Genomic DNA, 19,068 nt, shown 5'->3' with positions numbered 1-19,068 from the left:
TGATTTGATTACACAAATATAATACAGACTAAGGGGATTAGGTTCAACAGACGGAATAATTTCCCATTACAGATATTTCAGAAACTAACAGTGAAGATGTATAGAATTATATTCAAGATATTTAAAACGGGTGGAGGGTGTTTTATGCGAAAGTCTCTCTCTTTTGAAGAAAACAAGCTAGAGTTCTTTAGTGATTTTGTACAAAATTGTTCCAAAAACACATGACTGGTTTCAAACAAAATATATCCTTAGGAAAACTTGCTCTGAAGCCAATGAATAAAAATATATTTAAGAAAGTCGTGGGGAACACTAATTTCAGCATTTCAACAGAGTGTTGCTAGTAACTTATTAGAAGCAGCATGCCTAGGTGCCAGCTCCATGAGTACTCCAGGGCTGGAGCACCTGTGGGAAAAAAAAATGGTGGGTGCTGAGCACTTACTGGTAGTCCCTCTATCAGAACCTCCTGCTCCCCCCAGCACCTCCCGCCCGCCATGGAACAGCTGATCCGCGGCATGCAGGAGGCACTGGGAGGGAGGGAAGAAGAGCAAGGGCGGGGCAGGGGCAGGAAGAGGCAAGGTGGGGTGGGGCCTTGCAGTAAGGGGTAGAGTGGGGGCGGGGCAGGAGGGGAGCACCACTCCGGCACATTAGAACGTCGGCGCCTCTGACAGCATGTATGGTATTACAATATCCGTACTACAAAAACAACCTTTACCATGAGAGCGGTGGGATGAATTTACACACTCATAACAGTTTCGTATTAAGTTGTCTGCAGCGTTGTAGCCATGTTGGTGTCAGGATATTAGAGAGACAAGGTGGGTGAGACAATCTCTTTTATTGAATCAACTTCTGTGCTACAGAGAGGGCTTGTCTACACTGGCACTTTATAGCACTGCAACTTTCTCGCTCAGGGGTGCAGCAAGTTTCAGCACTGTAAAGCACCAGTGTAGACACCAGTGTAGTTCCCAGGGCTGGTAGCTATGCCCTTCGTGGAGGTGGTCTTTTTAGAGCGCTGGAAGAGCTCTCTCCCAGCACTCTGCCATGACCACACAAGCCACGTTAAAGCACTGCTGCCAGCGTAGACTACCCCAGAGCTCTTCAGGTCTGGGAAAGGTACTCAGGGTCACAGCTAAACAGAAGGTGAAATAGGTTGTTTAACATAAAATAGTTACCATGTATTCTAAGAGACCATTTAAGGTGAAGTGGCCACTTAACACCTATGCTGTCACAGGAAAAAAAACAGTGGTTAGTATGTTACAAACTGTAGTAATAAGCCATAAATCCAGTATCTTTATTAAGACCATGATTTTCACTGTCTGGCGAAGTTATGGATTCAAACTCCCAGGCTTAAATTAAATGTAGACAAAGATGCTGAACATGCCTATCACAACATGTGCCCCAATAACAACTATGTGGGTGAAACCAGACAATCACTATGCTCTTGAATGAACTCACACAGAAAAATTATAAAAAAGACAAAAAAACACAATATCACAATTTTCAGATCATTACATAACTGACCTCTCCGGCCTCATCCTCAAAGAAAATCTGCACAAACACATTTAAAAGATGAGCCTGGGAGCTTAAATTTATAACTTTGCTAGACCCTAAAAATAACAGTTTTAATAAAAACACTGGATTATGCCTTATTACAACAGTCTGTAACCCACTAATCCTCCTTTTATTGTCCTATGACTGCAGAGGTGTTAATTGGTCACTCCACACTGAATGATCTCGTACAATATGTTAACTACTTATACAAAACAACCTGTTCCACCTTCTCTTTAGCTGTGACATTTTTGTATCTTTCCCAGACCTGAAGAAGAGCTGTGTGTAGCTCGAAAGCTTGTCTCTCTCACCAACAGAAGTTGGTCCAATCAAAGATACTACCTCACTCATCCTGTCTCTTGCCTATTGAGGCCTGGTCTACACTAGAAAAATCAGGTTGGCTTAACTATGTTGGTCAGGGGGTAAAAAATCCACCCCCCTGAGCAGCGGCATTAAACCGCCCTAAGTCCCCGTGTAGACAGCAGTAGGCCGACAGAAGAATTCTTCCATTGACCAAACCAATGGGAGAACCCCTCCCATCATACAGGTTGCATCTAGACTGAAGCACTACAGTGGCACAGCTGCCGTGGTGCAGCTGTACCACAAGCATTTTAAGTATATACAAGCTGTAAATTGGACTTCAGATTTGTAACTGTCGATTTCTGCTAATTTATATGCTTTAGTATAAAGAGGAGAGTTACATATATAAGGAACCACCAGAAAACAAGGGCTTCCTTCTGCTCACATTCAAGCTAGTGACAAATCTCCTTAGACATCTATGGGTGCAGGATCAGACCTTAAGTGTGTACATAGAGCATATAGTGCAATTTTTTTTTTCTGCTGTTCCCCTTTGCTGATCTTTGGTGTGCAGCAAAATGGTGACCAGTTAACTCAAACAAGAGCTGAAAATTCAGCAAACCAAGTGATCAATTTTACACAGAACAAAAGGGAGATTTTATTCTGTAGTTACTCTGGATTTCTATAAAAGCACTTAAAAAAAAAAAAAAAAGCAGCCAACCCTACCTTACATTCTGATACACCCACATAGTTGGTTTTGGTTTTTTAATATTTGAACCTCATAACTATAGAATTTCACTGGAAATCTCACCCCAATACAAAAGTAATCTGACACTCATGTTAACAGAAGAGAGCAACTTTCTGCATTACCATCCATCTACTAGTATGTATCATGCAAAATAAAGAATGATACCAATGATGACATCTCATTTACAAGCTCTAATGATCAGTATAAAAACATAAATTTAACAATTGTAATGATATGTAGCCCTCGATCCAGCAAAGCACTTGAAGTTAAGCACAAGATAAAGCATGCAAATCATCTCATTGACTTCAATAGTTACGTATATAAGTGTTTGGTTTCGGAAGGGCTTAAATTCCTCACATTATGTTTTTAGTTTTGCTCTCTTCTTAAGAGGAAAAAACAGAAACAAGCAGCCTACAACGCAAAAATGACTAGCCACAAGTTTCAGGAAAAAGCAAATTAATTTCTCTCCCCATTAGCTCACAATCACAGACATAAATTTGAGATGGATAATTGAAAAATTATTGCATCCGGTGGTACTATTTGTTTTACTTCTATTCAGATAACATCCTTTTCAAATTGAAATTATATCAAAAGAAAAAACTGTAAAATATATTAAAAAAAAAAAACCACCCCCCACAGCTTGGAACTTATAGAAAAGTCACCTCATCGTTCAGCAAAATTAATACTCAGTTGTCAAATCAAGGTTATTTTAAAACACATACAATAAATTGAAGTAAAACTGCTTTGGTAAAATATTTTACAACTATAGTTATGTTAATTATTAAAGAAATAGCTTATTTCTGAACTTTTTATGTTGGGAACGTCCAAATCCCTTTTGGTTTGAATGCTTAAGTATCCCAGCAAGGAAAAAATCCTCTTTCTTTGTAGGACTGGCTGTACAGGTCCTAATTTGGAAACAACCAATATATTGCATCATCTACTTTTGTCATAAAGCTTATTTTTGTTTTTTAAATGGTATCACAAACCAAAATAAGTCATTAAAGAGAATCTCAAAATAAGTCTTTACCTTATCCCCAAACCAATTCAAGGATTTGTCAAGATGGCAATATACTAACCCATAAAACTAACAAAGACTCCATACAGAGATTAACATCAGAAACACTATGGTATTTTCTGTATGACTTTTACATTATTATTAATTTTTTCCAGTACTATGGTAGCATCTATGCGTCCCAACTGAGATCTAGGTCCCACTGTGCTAGGCACTATACACAGTACGAGATAGTCTTTGCTTCTACAATCTAAACAGACAAGTTAGACAAGGAGGGGTCAGGATTACAAAATGCCAGCACAGCAAACGGTATGTTGGTCTGCAAATGGCATGTTACTGCCACAATTTTTGTGGAAATGCTTTTGTCAGGAAGGCGATGGCTAAACAGGCAGAAAACTGAAGGAAGAATGGACCTTCAGGGAACAGAGCAAAGGGGATTGGAGAAGAAAGAAGAGGGATGGAAGGCAGGGAGTAAGTACTACAGGTAGAGTGAGGCAAAGAGACTGTGAGGGACCTGATGCAAACAGACAATCAGCACAGGGGAGAGAATGTCCAGAGCAAAAACTGTAGAAAGCATCCCAAGTTCCCTACTGCAGCTACTTGTCTGCTCCTGCCAGTCTGAGTTTCTGGTGAGCTCCCTGGGTTTGTGTTTTTTTCCTATCCTGAGCTCAGGTTTCTCCAGAGAGACAAGGCTACTTAGAAGCTGGTGCCCCTGGAGTGGGGGGATGGGAGGGGAGGGGCACTCCCCTACATGGTTCTGGGTCCACAGGGTTGGGAAATAACTAAATGGGTCTAATCTCCTTCCTACCTCCCACACGGTGTTGTAGATGTACCCACTGCAGCTGCTTGTATCTGCTCCTGCCTGCTTGATTGTTGTACCAACTCTCAATTATTGCTTCGTGATTTCTGCTTCCTTGTGAAACATTAGATAACAAAATGGCTCTTCTTTCATAGAGGGAGCATTATCCCGCTCTCATGGAATTCAGTGTCTACAGAAGAGACCCCAGAAGCACTAAGCTACTCAATGATATTATTGTTTAGAGATAACTGTAAATACCAGTAAGCAGCAATGCTATCTACTTATGACAAGGAACACAAACATGAGAAGACAGCAGTTTTATCTCTCTCTCTCAATGTCATTTTTAAAGGACACAAAATTTCTATTCTATTCCAAAGTGGTTTCCTGATATAAACAACATTCACTTTATGTAGTATATAATCTAGGTTTTCAGCAGGAAAACCCTATTTGGAGTTTAACTTTCTTGAAGAGACCCTTGCTGCTTGCACAGTATGAAAGTCCCTACTAACACTTCAATAACGTCAAAGCGTTCATAGGAACACAGACTACAAGCAGCCCTCTCTCAGGAAAAAATGAGCATATATTACAGCTGGGGATGGAAGCCTTTTTAAAAAAAATAAAGTTAATGATTCCATCCCCTACAGATATTTTATGTAAACAAATGTACTTGTTAAATAATTATGTAAATTCAAGTGTGGAAGGCCTCAGTACTTACCCTGACTACACTGAAGTCCAGCTTAGTTTCTTGTGCACACTGTAATATGAGCTGAAAGCAATTTTTACTTTGATTTGTCATTCCATTTTCATAATAACGCTGTAATATCCTTTGTTGTTCTACAGTAAATACAGAACGCAGATTCATCTAAAAATAAAAGAAGATACTCTGAAAGTTGGAATAAATATTTTAATACTTGTAGAAATTACTCATTTATCCAAACAATCATAAAACTAGTGTACACATCTCACTTTTTTCCTTAAAAAAAAAAAATTTATTCATCCTGATATTTTTATTTACTTTTCAAAACTTCTGATACGAACTATGTTCGTAGTTTTCCTTTATGAGATGGATTTAACCTGAGCTGTTAAATTATATAATCAAAAAAGGCTGTCACCTTTTTATAGCAATACTAACTAAAAACCTCTTCTAACTAATTTCAGTTAAAAAGGCTTCTTCCTGAAGATGCTAATGTTGCTTGTAACAACCACGAGTAAATTCTCTATGGAGTAGCACAAAGTATGAGATGAAGTCAAACTGTCACCTTGGGGGCAGTGAAGACTCATCAAACATTTACCCAAGGCTGTAAAGGCCTGGTCTACACTAAAAAGCTATGTCACTCAGAGCTGTGAAAAATTTCACATCCTGAATGCAGCAGTTAGATGGACCAAATACCTGGTATAGAAGCTGTTAGGTTGACAGAAGAATTCTTCCATTGACCTATCTACTGCTTCTCAGAGAGACAGATCAACTACACTGACGGAAAAAACCTTTAGTAGATGTAGGAAGTGTCTACATAGCGGCACTGCAGCATCATAGTGTGGTGCTGTAGTGTAGACATGCCCTAAGTCAACTTTGCTAAATCTCCATAAAAACGTACTAGTCCAGGCATAAAGTCTACATGTCCACCTTTTCCATAAAATTAAGAATACACACTCCACATAAACCTAATGCTATTTTACATTATCATCCAAAAAAAACCCTCACTCCTGGCAAGATGAAGTTGTTACCTCAAAGCATGCTTTTTCACTTTATCACCATTTAACATTTTATTGCCTGATCCTACTACCCCTATGCATCCAAAACATTAGTGGGAATTTTAAGAACACGTACAATTCAGGACTAGGCCCTTTATTTGGCTTTAAATAAAAGATGGCAGCGGGAGAAGAGCATGATAGCACGTGATGCCAGTTTTGGAAGTACCTGATATAGTGCCTCAGGAAGCAAAGAACAACTGACCATACAAATTCTTTTTACACTTAAGTAAATGCAGAACACAGTAAAAAGAAAAACAAGAAATCCATTTCGTGGGAAAAGAGGAAGAAAAAAAAAATCAATCCCAGCTAGTGGGATATTTTAAGGAGAAAACTGTTAAAATAATTTTTGTTCAAAATAAAATTTAAAACATCTAAAAATTGTAATTGGCTGTAGATATTAGACAGAATCTTGACTATAACCACAATCATTAGTTTCCTATAAAGTAAAAAAATTTCATGTAGAAACAATAAATTCAGCTTGTTTTATACAAAACAGAATGTTAGACTGACATTTCTGAACAAGAGAAAAAACTTGACCCTCAGCAAAATAATTCTTTAAAATAAAAAGAAATAGAAAATCATGTTACAGTTAACTGAAAACACTGTACCTTTACAAACTATCAGGCTGAAAAACTAGAGATTTATTTTCTTTAAATGTAGGTGTCAAAGCAATGATTGGAATTTTTTTTAATACTCTGATCTGAAATCTGTCAAACTTCAACAGGGTGTTTCACCACCAATATCATCAGTCATTAATGTAAAATTCCACTATTTCCCTAGGCCAGAGCTTTAATGGCAAAGTTTATTTTCCTCCAAATGCTAATAATGGAAAAAAAGAGAATGGGGAAAAAGAGGCATTTTCGCAAAGATTTTTAATGTGGCTTTCAAAAATTAGGCGGTTAATTCCTTTCCTTCCAACAGTGCAGACTGAAGATGATTTGTCCATACCATATTTCACCTCCCCTCCCGTCCCTTACCTCAGACTGTCAGTCTAACAGAAGTTATGTTGTTTACAGCACTAATAAACCTGCCAAGCGTCATGCATTTTTGCACCAAGGTCTATCGTGCACCAGGCAGAACTAGTAAAATGTCATACACTGGGGGGAGGGAGAGACCATCCCTCCCAATACTCTGTAGCCTTGAGGAATGTACAACAAACTACAAGGCAAAAGATATGAGAGCATCTCTTCCACTAACGAGCAAGACTTCACACCCCTTTCATAAGAGAGGCAACTATCATTCATACATTTTACAAATAAGGTAACAGAGTTTTCATAAGGCCCCCCACAAATAGAGCTAGAAATAGAACCCAGTTCTCTGATACTACAGACCTAAATTTCATCCACTGATTCACACTGCCTTTCTGAAGAAGTATTTGAACGCTGGGTATCTTTGTCCCTATCTGGACGCTAGACCACGTGTACAGTTTATGAGTCTTCTGCTGCCTCGATATGAATGGAACTCAAATGATAGAGATCCCAGGTTCAGTTCCTATAGATGACCAAATTGATCTGTTATACTTGGTGATGCTGGCTCTCACAACTAGAACCCACTCTCATCACAGAGCCAGAAACCAAATCCTGATAACTCAACATGCCACTGTATGTCATACACCTGAGGGCATTCTGCACAAAAAAATTAAAAATTCTGCAAGTTTTATTTGTCAATAAATAAATGCAGAGGCTCCAGCATGGCAGTGGGGAGCACAGGCCACTGGCTGCATGAAGGTGGGAGATCACCCTGCAGGCCTCCCCTCAGCCCCCATCTACCCCTGGGACACAGACTCAGCGGTGTGGCTAACCCTGACACAACACAAGGCCTGGACCTGCCCCATAAACACACTGGGCTCTGCGCCAGATGCACCAGGTGTGGGGAAGGCGGACTCAATGAGGCAGGATCCAAGTGTGAAGGGCCTCAGTGTGGGGGGATACCTGTGTGGGGTGAGAGGGTTCTGTGTGGGACAATCTGGGTGCAGGCAGCTCAGTGGGGGGGGGTCTAGATATGGGGGGATCTGGATGCACAGCAGCTCATTGTGGGGGTTCCAGATGAAGGGGTTGAGGTGCAGTGAGGTGGGGTTCAGGTATGGAGTGATAGGGGTTCTGGGTGTACAGGGTAAGACTTGGCAGGGGTGTCTGGGTATGGGAGATCCAGATGCATAGGGGTTGGGTGGATGGGGGAGCAACTCCCCGTACAGTGACCCTTCCCCACACAGCTGACAAGTGATGGGGGCAGGAAGCAGGGGAGGATACTGAGCTTCCTGCAGCTGGGGGAGGTTTCTGCAGGTGGGTCTGACACAGCCCCAGCCACTCCTTGCAGGGGAAGAGGAAGTCCCATCCTCTCCTGTCTCCAGCCCAGCCAGGACAAGCAGCTGATCTAAGCTCAGGATAGGAGCCACTGGCTGGGTTGTCCTCAGCCCCATGGTGATTTACCTACCTGCTGGCTGCTCCAGGTGCCTGAAATGATGTACCTGCAATGCTAGGGAATGGTGCATGACTGCTCTTGCAGCTTCCCTTTGCTTCTCTGTCAGAAAGTCATTTTTCTGCGGGGAAGCAAAGAAATCTGCAGGGGACATGGATTCTGCGCACACACAGTGGTTCAGAATTCCCCCAGGAGTAATGTCACAAACAGTTGTATAACTGGCAAATCATGTTATGTCTCCTTCTATGGGCTGGTTCACTAAAATGATAGGAGCATGTTTGCCCTAGCAGTTTCTCTTATAAAGTGTATAGAAGAGGTCTCTCTGTGGATCTGAATATTGTGGGGTCAAGTCCTGATGATCACCTATGTGGGAAGGGGGAGGGAGAAATAGAAGTTTGTTTGAGGACCCTAAAATAGTTTTTGAAGTAATTTTATATTGCAAAATGTTGCATTTAGAAGTGAATTAAGATCTATGCTAGTATTTGTTTTATTCTTTTTTTTAGTACCTGTATATTTTTAGATAATGGTAGATATCTATAAGGAACAGGGTGGAGCATTTAAATTATAGAGTTTGTCTGAAGAACAGCAAGAACAATGTGGGAGATTTTGCCTGTGAGTGCAGAGTTGGTGAACCTACCTATGTAATCCCCCTATAGGTAAAAATTTACTAAAAGAAAGATCCTTTCAGGAAGCCTACCTCAGTCTCAAAATGGCCATAGAGTTGGAACTACCTGTTACTCTTAAAAGAATTCTCCCCTTCCCAACATAGCTGTGCTGGCAGCCGGTATGTGTAAGAAGCTTGCCCCTGCTTCTCCTGCAGTAGCTCTACTGAGAGAGAACTTCATCCACCAGGGCTGTCAACTACATGCCTCTCACCTGCACTGAACTTGCACATTTTTATGGTGTTTAATAGTTATGTGTGAATTTCCATAGACATGTTAGCCTATTTAAATAATTTGCATAAAATATCATACATGGTGCTGCACAAATGTGGCAGTTATACACTATGCCCCAATCCTGCCAAGACAAGCAGTAGGTAGACCCTTGCACAGAACCCCACAAAAAGTCACTAAATGATTAGGTTCCCCCTCCACAAAGGATCTTGATAATCAACAGACATAACAAATGGAGTAAGTGAGGAGGCTTTCCAAGGTGGGTAGGATTCTTACTCCTGATATTACTTTCAACAGTAGCTTTGCAGGATTACTATCTAAACAGATTCACAAGAGCCTACTTCCTGCCAGGAAGACTATTAGATAACCCTACAGATATTTTGGAATCAAACTATATAGCAGGGTTATGTTTTGAATCATTAACTTACTTGGAGGTTTTGGTTGCCCAAGGAATGCAGGATCCAGCCCTAAGAGAACAGATGAGCATTAGTTCACTAGAGCAATTTGCATCTAAGGTTTATTGAATAAACCTGTTAAGAGTGAGAGCCAACAAATGGGTCTGCATTGATTTCTCCCCCTTAATTTTAGTTTCTTTTCATTTCCTAAATTTCTATGGATGACAAATCCATTCATTCAAAGACCTATCCAATGATACTCCTAGTCAATGGAGAGAGAAATAAAAAGACAGAATATCCACTTTATTCACACTGCTCTTCAAATTCATCTGTCCTAACGTTTAAGTACTGTCCTTTTCCAGAGGCAGAACAAATTTAGGCTTAATCTTGTTTCGTATAAGGTTCTTTAGTGAGCAGAAATTCTAAATTAAAATTGTGACATTACAATACAGATTTCAGCTGAGAACAAACTTATTTACATCTCAGAAATTATATTAAATTGAACTGAAATCTTAGAAACGAAAGAGCAGTGATTTTATCCCTTTAGTTTTTATACACACACGTTTAAGTTTATATATAATGTATTAAACTAATAGTGCAACAACTTAAATGATGCATTATCTGGATATTTCCCTCATGTCTATTTTCTTGTCCAACATATATCTAATACGGGTAGTGAATGACAACTGCAGATGTGAAGACTTTTCTCTATGTTACCCAGCAACTGAGTTAGTTTGTTGCACAAGCAGTGTTCCACTTGAGTCTGAGCCGAAATTTTCAGTGATAAAACTCTGAAAAAAAACCAGATGAAAAACACAAAAAAGTCTCTCAAATTATTTAAACCCAAAGGAAATTAACAGGATGGTGACAGGGCTGCTGCTTTGTTGAGACACTCTAATATTAGTGTTTGAACACTGCATTGTAGTTACTGCTGCTAAGTCATACTAGCAGGTGGATTTTTTTTGTTGTTTCAGCCATGATACAAGAAGAGTTGTAGCATCTCACCGAGAAAAGTGAGCCAAGGTCTGGGTTGGAGGTCTTAGCAAAAACCTAGAAATGACCAAACTGGAGAGAAAGCTTAAACTGAGGTTCATAATTGGTTGTTATTTGAGTTACAAATAAAGCAAAACCCAGGAATGAGGAAAGTTTGGAGTCTATGTTCATAGCAAGATGGAAAACACACTGTCTCCCAAGACATTAGAAGAGAATTTTAAAAAAGTTGCATCCATCTTGCTAGTCTCAATTTAGGAACTGAATAGTAAGCAAAAGTAAAGTTTTCCATTTGGAGATCTTTTTGGCCATGAGCATAATGCCAAAAAGGGACACTATTTGTGACATTAACAGTAGGAAGCCCTGAACATTCAGTCATACAAGGTTTGCCAGTTGTCATTCTGTTTTAATACTGGTTTAATAAGAATCCAAGGTGCAATCAGCAACATTTCTTTTCCAGTTATTAAAATAAGTGTAGTTGGAAGTCAGTTTACACCTAGTGCTTTTCACACTGGATTTTTGCCAGTAATTAATTCACACTTCAGAAATATAGCTACGTAACTCATAGCTAGAGCCTCAAGTACCTATTTAAAATGTTAAACTTTATAAAAGTTATCAGATTTGAGGGAACTATATTAACTTTCAGGAGCTGCACTGAGATAAATGAGAAGCATTTTGTTTTAAATCCCTTAGTTAAGTTAATTAGACCAAGTGAAAGTCATCCTGCAAAATACAAGAGCTGCAGTGAGTCACATTTCCCATATTTGAACTAATGAGGGTTTCAAAGTACTGACATGGAGAGGGAAAAAAAACCCTAAAACCCACCAAAATAAGTATGTAAAGAATGTTTATGTTAAATTAATAAATGCTGAGTAAACAAACACCACAGATGTACAAGCCTAGCAGCTATTGTAAAATAAGCCGACATTGGTTACTTAACAATATAAAAATCCATAGGTTCTTGTACACAGTAACAGCTCATTAGAAGTGAAATTTTGCTACCTTGGATTTTTTCATAAACAAACATCCAGTTTTATTTGGAAGTCAATAACTGCCCTTAAAAACTGAGCACTAAAATAAAGAGGCTCCCAAGTACTGTCAGGAAACAAAACTGAAAAATTAAATATATTTGCGGATACCAAAACCTCACAAAATTTGACTGTTTCCTGTCTCCAATACATGTTCTAAAATTCATCATTTAGACTGGGCACTACTTCACTATGCCACAATGAAGAAGACTTCAATTCACTGTAATAGAGTTCTCCAGCAGAAAACTTTAAAATTTCAGAATACCCTAACCATAACTCCCACAACTGTGTTTATGAAGAATAACCCATTAAATGGAAAATTTTTCTCTAAGATCTTTATGATTTCTCAAAGGTCTATATTTCACTTATTTCCTTTTGTGAAACATAATCAGCTTGTATTAACTAGATAATTACTACAGGTACATAAAAGTCTGAGATGATATTATTTAGCCTGTAACCTTCTTATTTGAGAAGTCCACTGATAAGCAGGGGAAAATGTGTATACAAATCCATGCACAAGACATCTTTAACTTACAGTTAAGTTTGCTTTAGTGCATTTCCTATCACTGCAATCACATAAAAAAAAAAAAAGTCAGCAGTTAAGACAACATTAACACCCAGATCAGCCTCAAATACAGACTCCTCAGTTTAAACCAGCTCCATTTCCAATTACAGCCACCCACAAAGCACATATCCAGTATCTCACAATTTCACCAGAACTTGGATCTCAGACTTTTAAGTTAGAAACATGGACTTTTGACTTCAGCAAGACTAAAATAACAATGTTCCTGTGAAGTGTGCATCTGAAGTACTGGATGTCTGTATACTTGGTAGTTGGAATTGAAAGGTAGTTTCTTGTAGAGTAGAAGAGTCTGTGAATTTGGGTATTATGTTTAGGTGACAAGGCGTGAGAGTTGAGGTTGCATTGGTTATTTTTTCTTGAAGCAGGATAACAATAATGAGGAAATAATTAGAACAGTTGCAATTTGCCTATCTTGCTAGTAAGATAAGACAGTTTTCATCAAGTGTTATGTTTGCTAAATGTTATGGTGTCAAAGCACAATTATATTTTATACCATTTATAATTTGTTTTAACATTATATCACACGTGTGGAATTTAGAACTCAGTTTTATGTCTAACATGTCAGTGCTGACATACTCATTTGTATCTGTATTAGCTTTTCCCATGTTTGACAAAAGCTGATTGACCTAAACAGTCAATATAAGCTAGGAAGTAGGTCTCCCTACTAGTTCTCTAGCCCCTGCTGCTCACTTATCCTGAGCCTAGATGACCAGCCCCACTACTCCCCTTGCTTCATTTAGAGAGACTTTTTCTAAATGTAATGAACACAAAAAACACAGTCTACAGAGAGAGGTTAAGTGAGGGAATCTAAGTGAAGCCAAAGAACCAGGGAGCCAGGCACCGGGGCCAAGGAACTGACCTAGGCAAAAAGGATGGTGAGTATCAGGGGCCAAAAAAGTCAAGCTCCATCCTCTTGCAGCTTCTCTGCAGCTTTGTTTAATATGAACATTAAGAGTCAAATCTAAATGCTTTTGTGAAGTCTGTCCAAGCAGTACCCAACCTCTCATGAGCCACAGTAGGTTCTCTACATGCAGAAGATTCTTCTCCGGCAGTGCTGAAACTTCATTTTTCAAGCATCTTTGGCTACAACTCCCCCTCTTTCTCCAGCTGTCAATGTGCCCTATTTGTAGCAGGAGCTAGGACAGGTGGGAGTGGGGGAAAAGGAGATACAGGAAATTGGCCTGAGAAACATAGCACATAGCTCCTGTTGAAAGGTAAGTTCCTAATGGAGTGAATCTCCTATAGCTTGCCTGAGGGGACCACCACTCCCTCCACTTTTAGGTTATGTCTATAGACTATGGACCCTACAGCTGCACACCTGTACCACTACAACTGTCCTGCTGTAAGGTCTACCATGTAGCCACTCTTTGACAGCAGGAGAGCTCTCTCCTGCCAGCATAATCAAACCACTCCCAACAAGCAGCGTTAGCGTTATCTCCTGCTGACATAGTGCTGTCCACAGCAGCACTTTTGCCGGTGACACTTATGTAGGTCAGGGTGTGGTTTTTTCACACCCCTGACCAACAAAAGTTTTACCAACAAAAGTGGTAGTGTAGACAAAGCCGATATTTGGTATATAGGACTAGGGCTCCCTTTGTGGGAGGTTCTTGTAGTTTGTATAAGTGAGACTGGGTGGAACCTAGAGACATATAATTAGGAACAAAGGTGTATATCTTGGTGTCTCAGGAGAAAACCACACCATGAGGGCCATTGAAAAATGGGAGTCCTCCCTGAAGATTCAGCGCTCAATGGCAAAAGATATATTCAGTTACCACAAAGCAGTCAAATGACTGTTTGTATTTTAAGGTGTTTTTTTCCTCCCCCAGAATTTAAACTGAATTCAGTTTTTCCAACTATGAAGCCTTGTGTGTAATTTCTGACTTTTGAGATTGCGATGTTATAGGGACCCTAAGCATTGAGGTCTCTAGGATGGTTTTAAGAATGTTAAGCCTTTTAGAATAAACACACTGAAAGCTCAGAGTTTGAAAAATGCCTAGAAAATTAAAGGTTTCAGAGTAGCAGCCGTGTTAGTCTGTATTCTCAAAAAGAAAAGGAGTATTTGTGGCACCTTAGAGACTAACAAATTTATTTGAGCAGAATGCATCTGATGAAGTGAGCTGTAGCTCACGAAAGCTTATGCTCAAATAAATTGATTAGTCTCTAAGGTGCCACAAGTACTCCTTTTCTTTTTTAGAAAATTAAAGTTCATCCTTCAAATAGTCCATCTCTCAGATTGATTTCTCAAAATTATATTTAAAAGGATATATACTTTAGTGCAAAACTCAACACAACCTTAACTATGGAGCCGCTAGGAGCCTCTATAGTCTTAAACAAAGAAATCATCATTTAAAATGAAAAAACACAGGTTAAGTTAGTGTGTTGATAGTCAAGGAAAGAGAATGTTACCATTAATGGACATAATGGAAGCATCAGGGCTTGAAGTACAGTACTCATTCCTTGCCATTTCTACTCCATCCATTTTAACAGGTAAACCTTACTCCCACAGAATTCTTCTTTCTTTATCATAAATTATCTTTTCACATGCCATATTGGCCTGTAAATATTCCCTCGTACTTATTATAGTCTGGATACTCAAAGCAGATACAATGTCACTCTTTATGCTCTATTTTTGACAATGCAGATTTCCAGAAGTGATATAATCTCCAAAGAGTCTGATACAAAAAACCAAAAATGAGACAATTGCAAATAGTAAAACATATTTAAAGATACATACACAAACAAACTAAACTGTCAGTACAGATGCTAGGAATCAGCCACAGAATTAGAGCCCTGCATTTTAAAATTATATTCATTCACTTCCCTTTCAACTCCCACTCAACAGTTCAAAAGTTCTCTGTTCTATGTTTGCCATAAAATCATAAAAAAAAATAAAGGACACAGTCTGTATACAAGCATACAAGGGACCAAAATTACAGTAACCTGAATATTATATATTATGTGAGTTACATAAAGGAAAGGCAGCAGTTATCTATAATAAGCAGAACTCCAAATAACGATGTGGTATTCTAATTGATTTGATACTGTTACTTTTAACTATAGTAAAAGCAGTTTTATCAGGCACTTCACCAACTGGAAAGCTCTATAAATCGGCATTTCTGATCTTCATTGAAATTCCAGTTTATAGTCCGGTCGGTGTGGGGACGGCAGGAGGTTGGGACGGAGGAGGGGGTGCGGGACATGGGCTCTGGGAAGGAGTTTGGGTGCTGGAGAGGGCTCGGAGCAGCAGGTTGGGGAACAGGAGGAGGTGCGGGGTGCTAGATAAGGGGGATGCTCACCTCAGGCAGCTCCCCACAAGCGGCGACTTGTCCCAGCTGCTCCTAGGCAGAGGCAGCTCTACGTGCTGTCACCACCCCAAGCACTAGGTCCGCAGCTCCCATTGGCTGGGAACTGCAGCCAATGGGAACTGCGGGGATGGTGCCTGCAGGCGGAGGCTGCGGGCAGAGGTGCCTGATGCACCTCCGCTTATGAGCAGCTGGGACAAGTCATTGCTTGTGGGGAGCCGCTGAAGTGAGTGCCTCCTGGATCCAGCACCCAGCTCCCCCTCCCGCGCCCCAACCCGCTGCCCTAAGCCCCCTCCTGCACCCAAACTACCTCCCAGAGCCCTTGCCTCGCACACCCTCCTGCGCCACAACCTCCAGCCCCACACCCCCTCCCACATCTAAACTCCCTCTCTCTTAGTTAACCGGCATTTTTCACTTACTAGCACCCACCATTCCCCCAACATGCTGGATAAAACAGCTTTTACTGTATATTGACATCCTTTTTCACTACCTAAAGTACTCACTGTGTAATAGGCTACAGCAGTGGTTCTCAAACTTTTGTACTGGTGACCCCTTTCACATTGCAATCCTCTGCGTGTGACCCCCCTTATAAATTAAAAACACTTTTTATATATTTAACACCATTATAAATGCTGGAGGCAAAGCGGGGTTTGGGGTGGAGGCTGACAGCTCACAACCCCCCCATGTAATAAACTTGCAACCTCCTGAGGGGTCCCAACCCCCAGTTTGAGAACCCCTGGGCTACAGTCATTGAATTACCAGCACTTTAACTTTTAGAACTCAATCCTTTATTGAAGCTGAGCAATGTTTCTATGTGTGGATCCAACTAGAGTTGGCCCCAATTCTGCTAACACTTATGCATGTGCTTTACTTTACTCTTGAAAGTTCTAATGACATCAACTGGATTAGTCACCTGCTTGAAGTTAAGCTTGTACATAAGTTTGCACTATTGTTGCCTACTTCATAAAACTACGATACTCCAAGCAAGCAAGGAACAATTAACTACAATTGCTCCAAAGGGGCGGGTTGTTTTAAAAGGTCACCATCAGAAAAGGTCTGCCTAAAATTTGGGTTTTATAAAAGTTCTAAAAGACAATTTACTAAATATGGATATCAACAGAATTTTTTCCATGAAAAGTGTTTTGAATAATACTACCAGAAGTCAGTAAGTTCTCATGGTAGACTAGCCTGTTTTCGTTTCCAAGCCAAGAGAAATGCAAAAAAACATAGTAAGAAGTATCCTGCAGACACTTAGGCAAATGCTTAAGTTTAAGCATGAGTAGTCCCATTATGTCCAGTAGGCGTATTCAAGCTATGTACATGCTTAAATCTTAGCAGGATCAGGGCCCATATGATATATCCAAGTCAATCATGAATAGTGTGGAGAAAGTGAATAAGTGTTATTTACTCCTTCACACAACACAAGAATCAGGGTCATCCAATGAAATTAATAGGCAGCAGGTCTAAAACAAACAAAAGGAAGTATTTCTTCCCACAACCCAGAGTCAACCTGTGGCACTCATTGCCAGGGTATGTTGTAAAGGCCAAAACTATAATGTGGTTCAAAAAAGAATTAGATAAGTTCATGGAGGAGGTCCATCAATAGCTATTAGCCAAGACGGTCAGAGATGCAACTCCATACTCTGTGTCCCTAGCCTCTGACTGCCAGAAGTGGATGGGGTGGGGGGGGAGTGGATGACAGGGGATGGATCACGTGATGATTGCCTGTTCTGTTCATGCCCTCTGAAGCACCTGGTACTGGCCACTGTTGGAAGACAGGATACTGAGCTGGGTGGATCATTGGTCTAATCCAATAAGGCCATTCTTACTTTACTCACTACTCAAAATAGGCGTTGTACTCGTGTGCAAAGCAAAAAGTAATTGGGTCTTAGTTTACTGTATCTGCAGAATTAACACTACTTGCAAATAATTTAAAGGAGCACATGGGAAGATAGTGCTATAAACATTTTAAGAGTCTGAGCGTGCTCCATGGGCAACTAACTGCTAGGAGCCACAAAACAGGATCTTCATTTAGAAACACTAATAAATATAAAGATTTACATTCAGCCTCTGCAACAAAGTGTTCGTAAAAAAAAAAATAGGTAATTAATAGCAAATCTGATCAAAATATTTTAAAGTAAATCTTGCTTGACAAAACAGGTTTTTCTTTAGACCTGCATCTTGCAACAATTTGAACATATCCATAACTTTACACACGAGTATTCCTTCTAAAGCAAATACAGTACTCAGACATTTCACACCTCATCTACACAGGGAATTTTACAAGCACAGTTATACAGTAATAGCTCATGTGGTCGCTCAATTCCTTATGTAGATTGTGCATATTCTTAACTCATTACAGTATCAAGGGCGTTATTAAACAGAGTGACATATCTCAGGCTTCTGGGATGCAGCATGAAGCAATTTTCTTTATCCACTGCATATTGATGCTCCTAAACCAAGGCTCACACCATCAGCACTGAGCACCACCTCAAAACACAAGCTGGAAGACTTGCATGCCACCCACCATCTCCCTTCACCAGCAAATACCCAAGGGCTAAATTTCAGAGTAGCAGCCGTGTTAGTCTGTATCCGCAAAAAGAAAAGAAGTACTTGTGGCACCTTAGAGACTAACAAATTTATTAGAGCAAAGGCTTTCGTGAGCTACAGCTCACTTCATCGGATGCATACAGTGGACAATATAGTGGGGAGATTTTATATACAGAGAGAACATGAAACAATGGGTGTTACCATACAGACTGTAACAAGAGTGATCAGGAAAGGTGAGCTATTACCAGCAGCAGAGTGAGGGGCGGGGGGGGGGGGGGGAACCTTTTGTAGTAATAATCAAGGTGGGCCATTTCCAGCAGTTGACAAGAACAGTAGGAGGGGAAATAAATAAGGCAAAATCATTTTACTTTGTGCAATTGACCCATCCACTCCCAGTCTCTATTCAAGCCTAAGTTAATTGTATCCAGTTTGCAAATTAATTCCAATTCAGCAGTCTCTCGTTGGAGTCTGTTTTTGAAGTTTTTTTGTTGAAGAATTGCCACTTTTAGGTCTGTAATCGAATGACCAAAGAGATTGAAGCGTTCTCCAAGTGGTTTTTGAATGTTATAATTATTGATGTCTGATTTGTGTCCACTTATTCTTTTACGTAGAAACTGTCCAGTTTGGCCAATGTATATGGCAGAGGGGCACTGCTGGCACATGATGGCATATATCACATTGGTAGATGCGCAGGTGAATGAGCCTCTGAGAGTGTGACTGATGTGATTCGGCCCTATGATGGTGTCCCCTGAATAG

The 19,068-nt window shown here is 40.0% G+C and overlaps 1 protein-coding gene across 12 annotated transcripts in view; it reads right to left on the bottom strand.

Moving 5' to 3' along the window:
• HDX (highly divergent homeobox) overlaps window positions 1-19,068 on the bottom strand; it is a 111,827-nt gene that overhangs the window by 76,550 nt on the left and 16,209 nt on the right. For 7 of the 12 annotated variants that reach the window (XR_012160937.2, XM_073360905.2, XM_078854236.1 and 4 more), the window contains 2 exons: window positions 9,893-9,931; window positions 5,117-5,263 (listed from right to left, as the gene is read on the bottom strand). The exons of 2 other annotated variants lie outside the window; for them this stretch is intronic. Coding sequence is in view for 9 of the 10 variants with exons in the window: in XM_073360905.2 (XP_073217006.1) it covers window positions 5,117-5,263 (147 nt within the window). In the remaining variant the exon portion in view is untranslated. The remainder of the gene's footprint in view (window positions 1-5,116; window positions 5,264-9,892; window positions 9,932-19,068) is intronic. 3 more of the 12 variants (XM_073360908.1, XM_073360902.2, XM_073360907.2) reach the window with 1 other exon arrangement.

The sequence above is a fragment of the Lepidochelys kempii genome, chromosome 9, assembly GCF_965140285.1.
Source record: "Lepidochelys kempii isolate rLepKem1 chromosome 9, rLepKem1.hap1, whole genome shotgun sequence".
Taxonomy (NCBI): domain Eukaryota; kingdom Metazoa; phylum Chordata; order Testudines; family Cheloniidae; genus Lepidochelys; species Lepidochelys kempii.
This window is presented reverse-complemented; position numbering and strand designations above follow the sequence as displayed.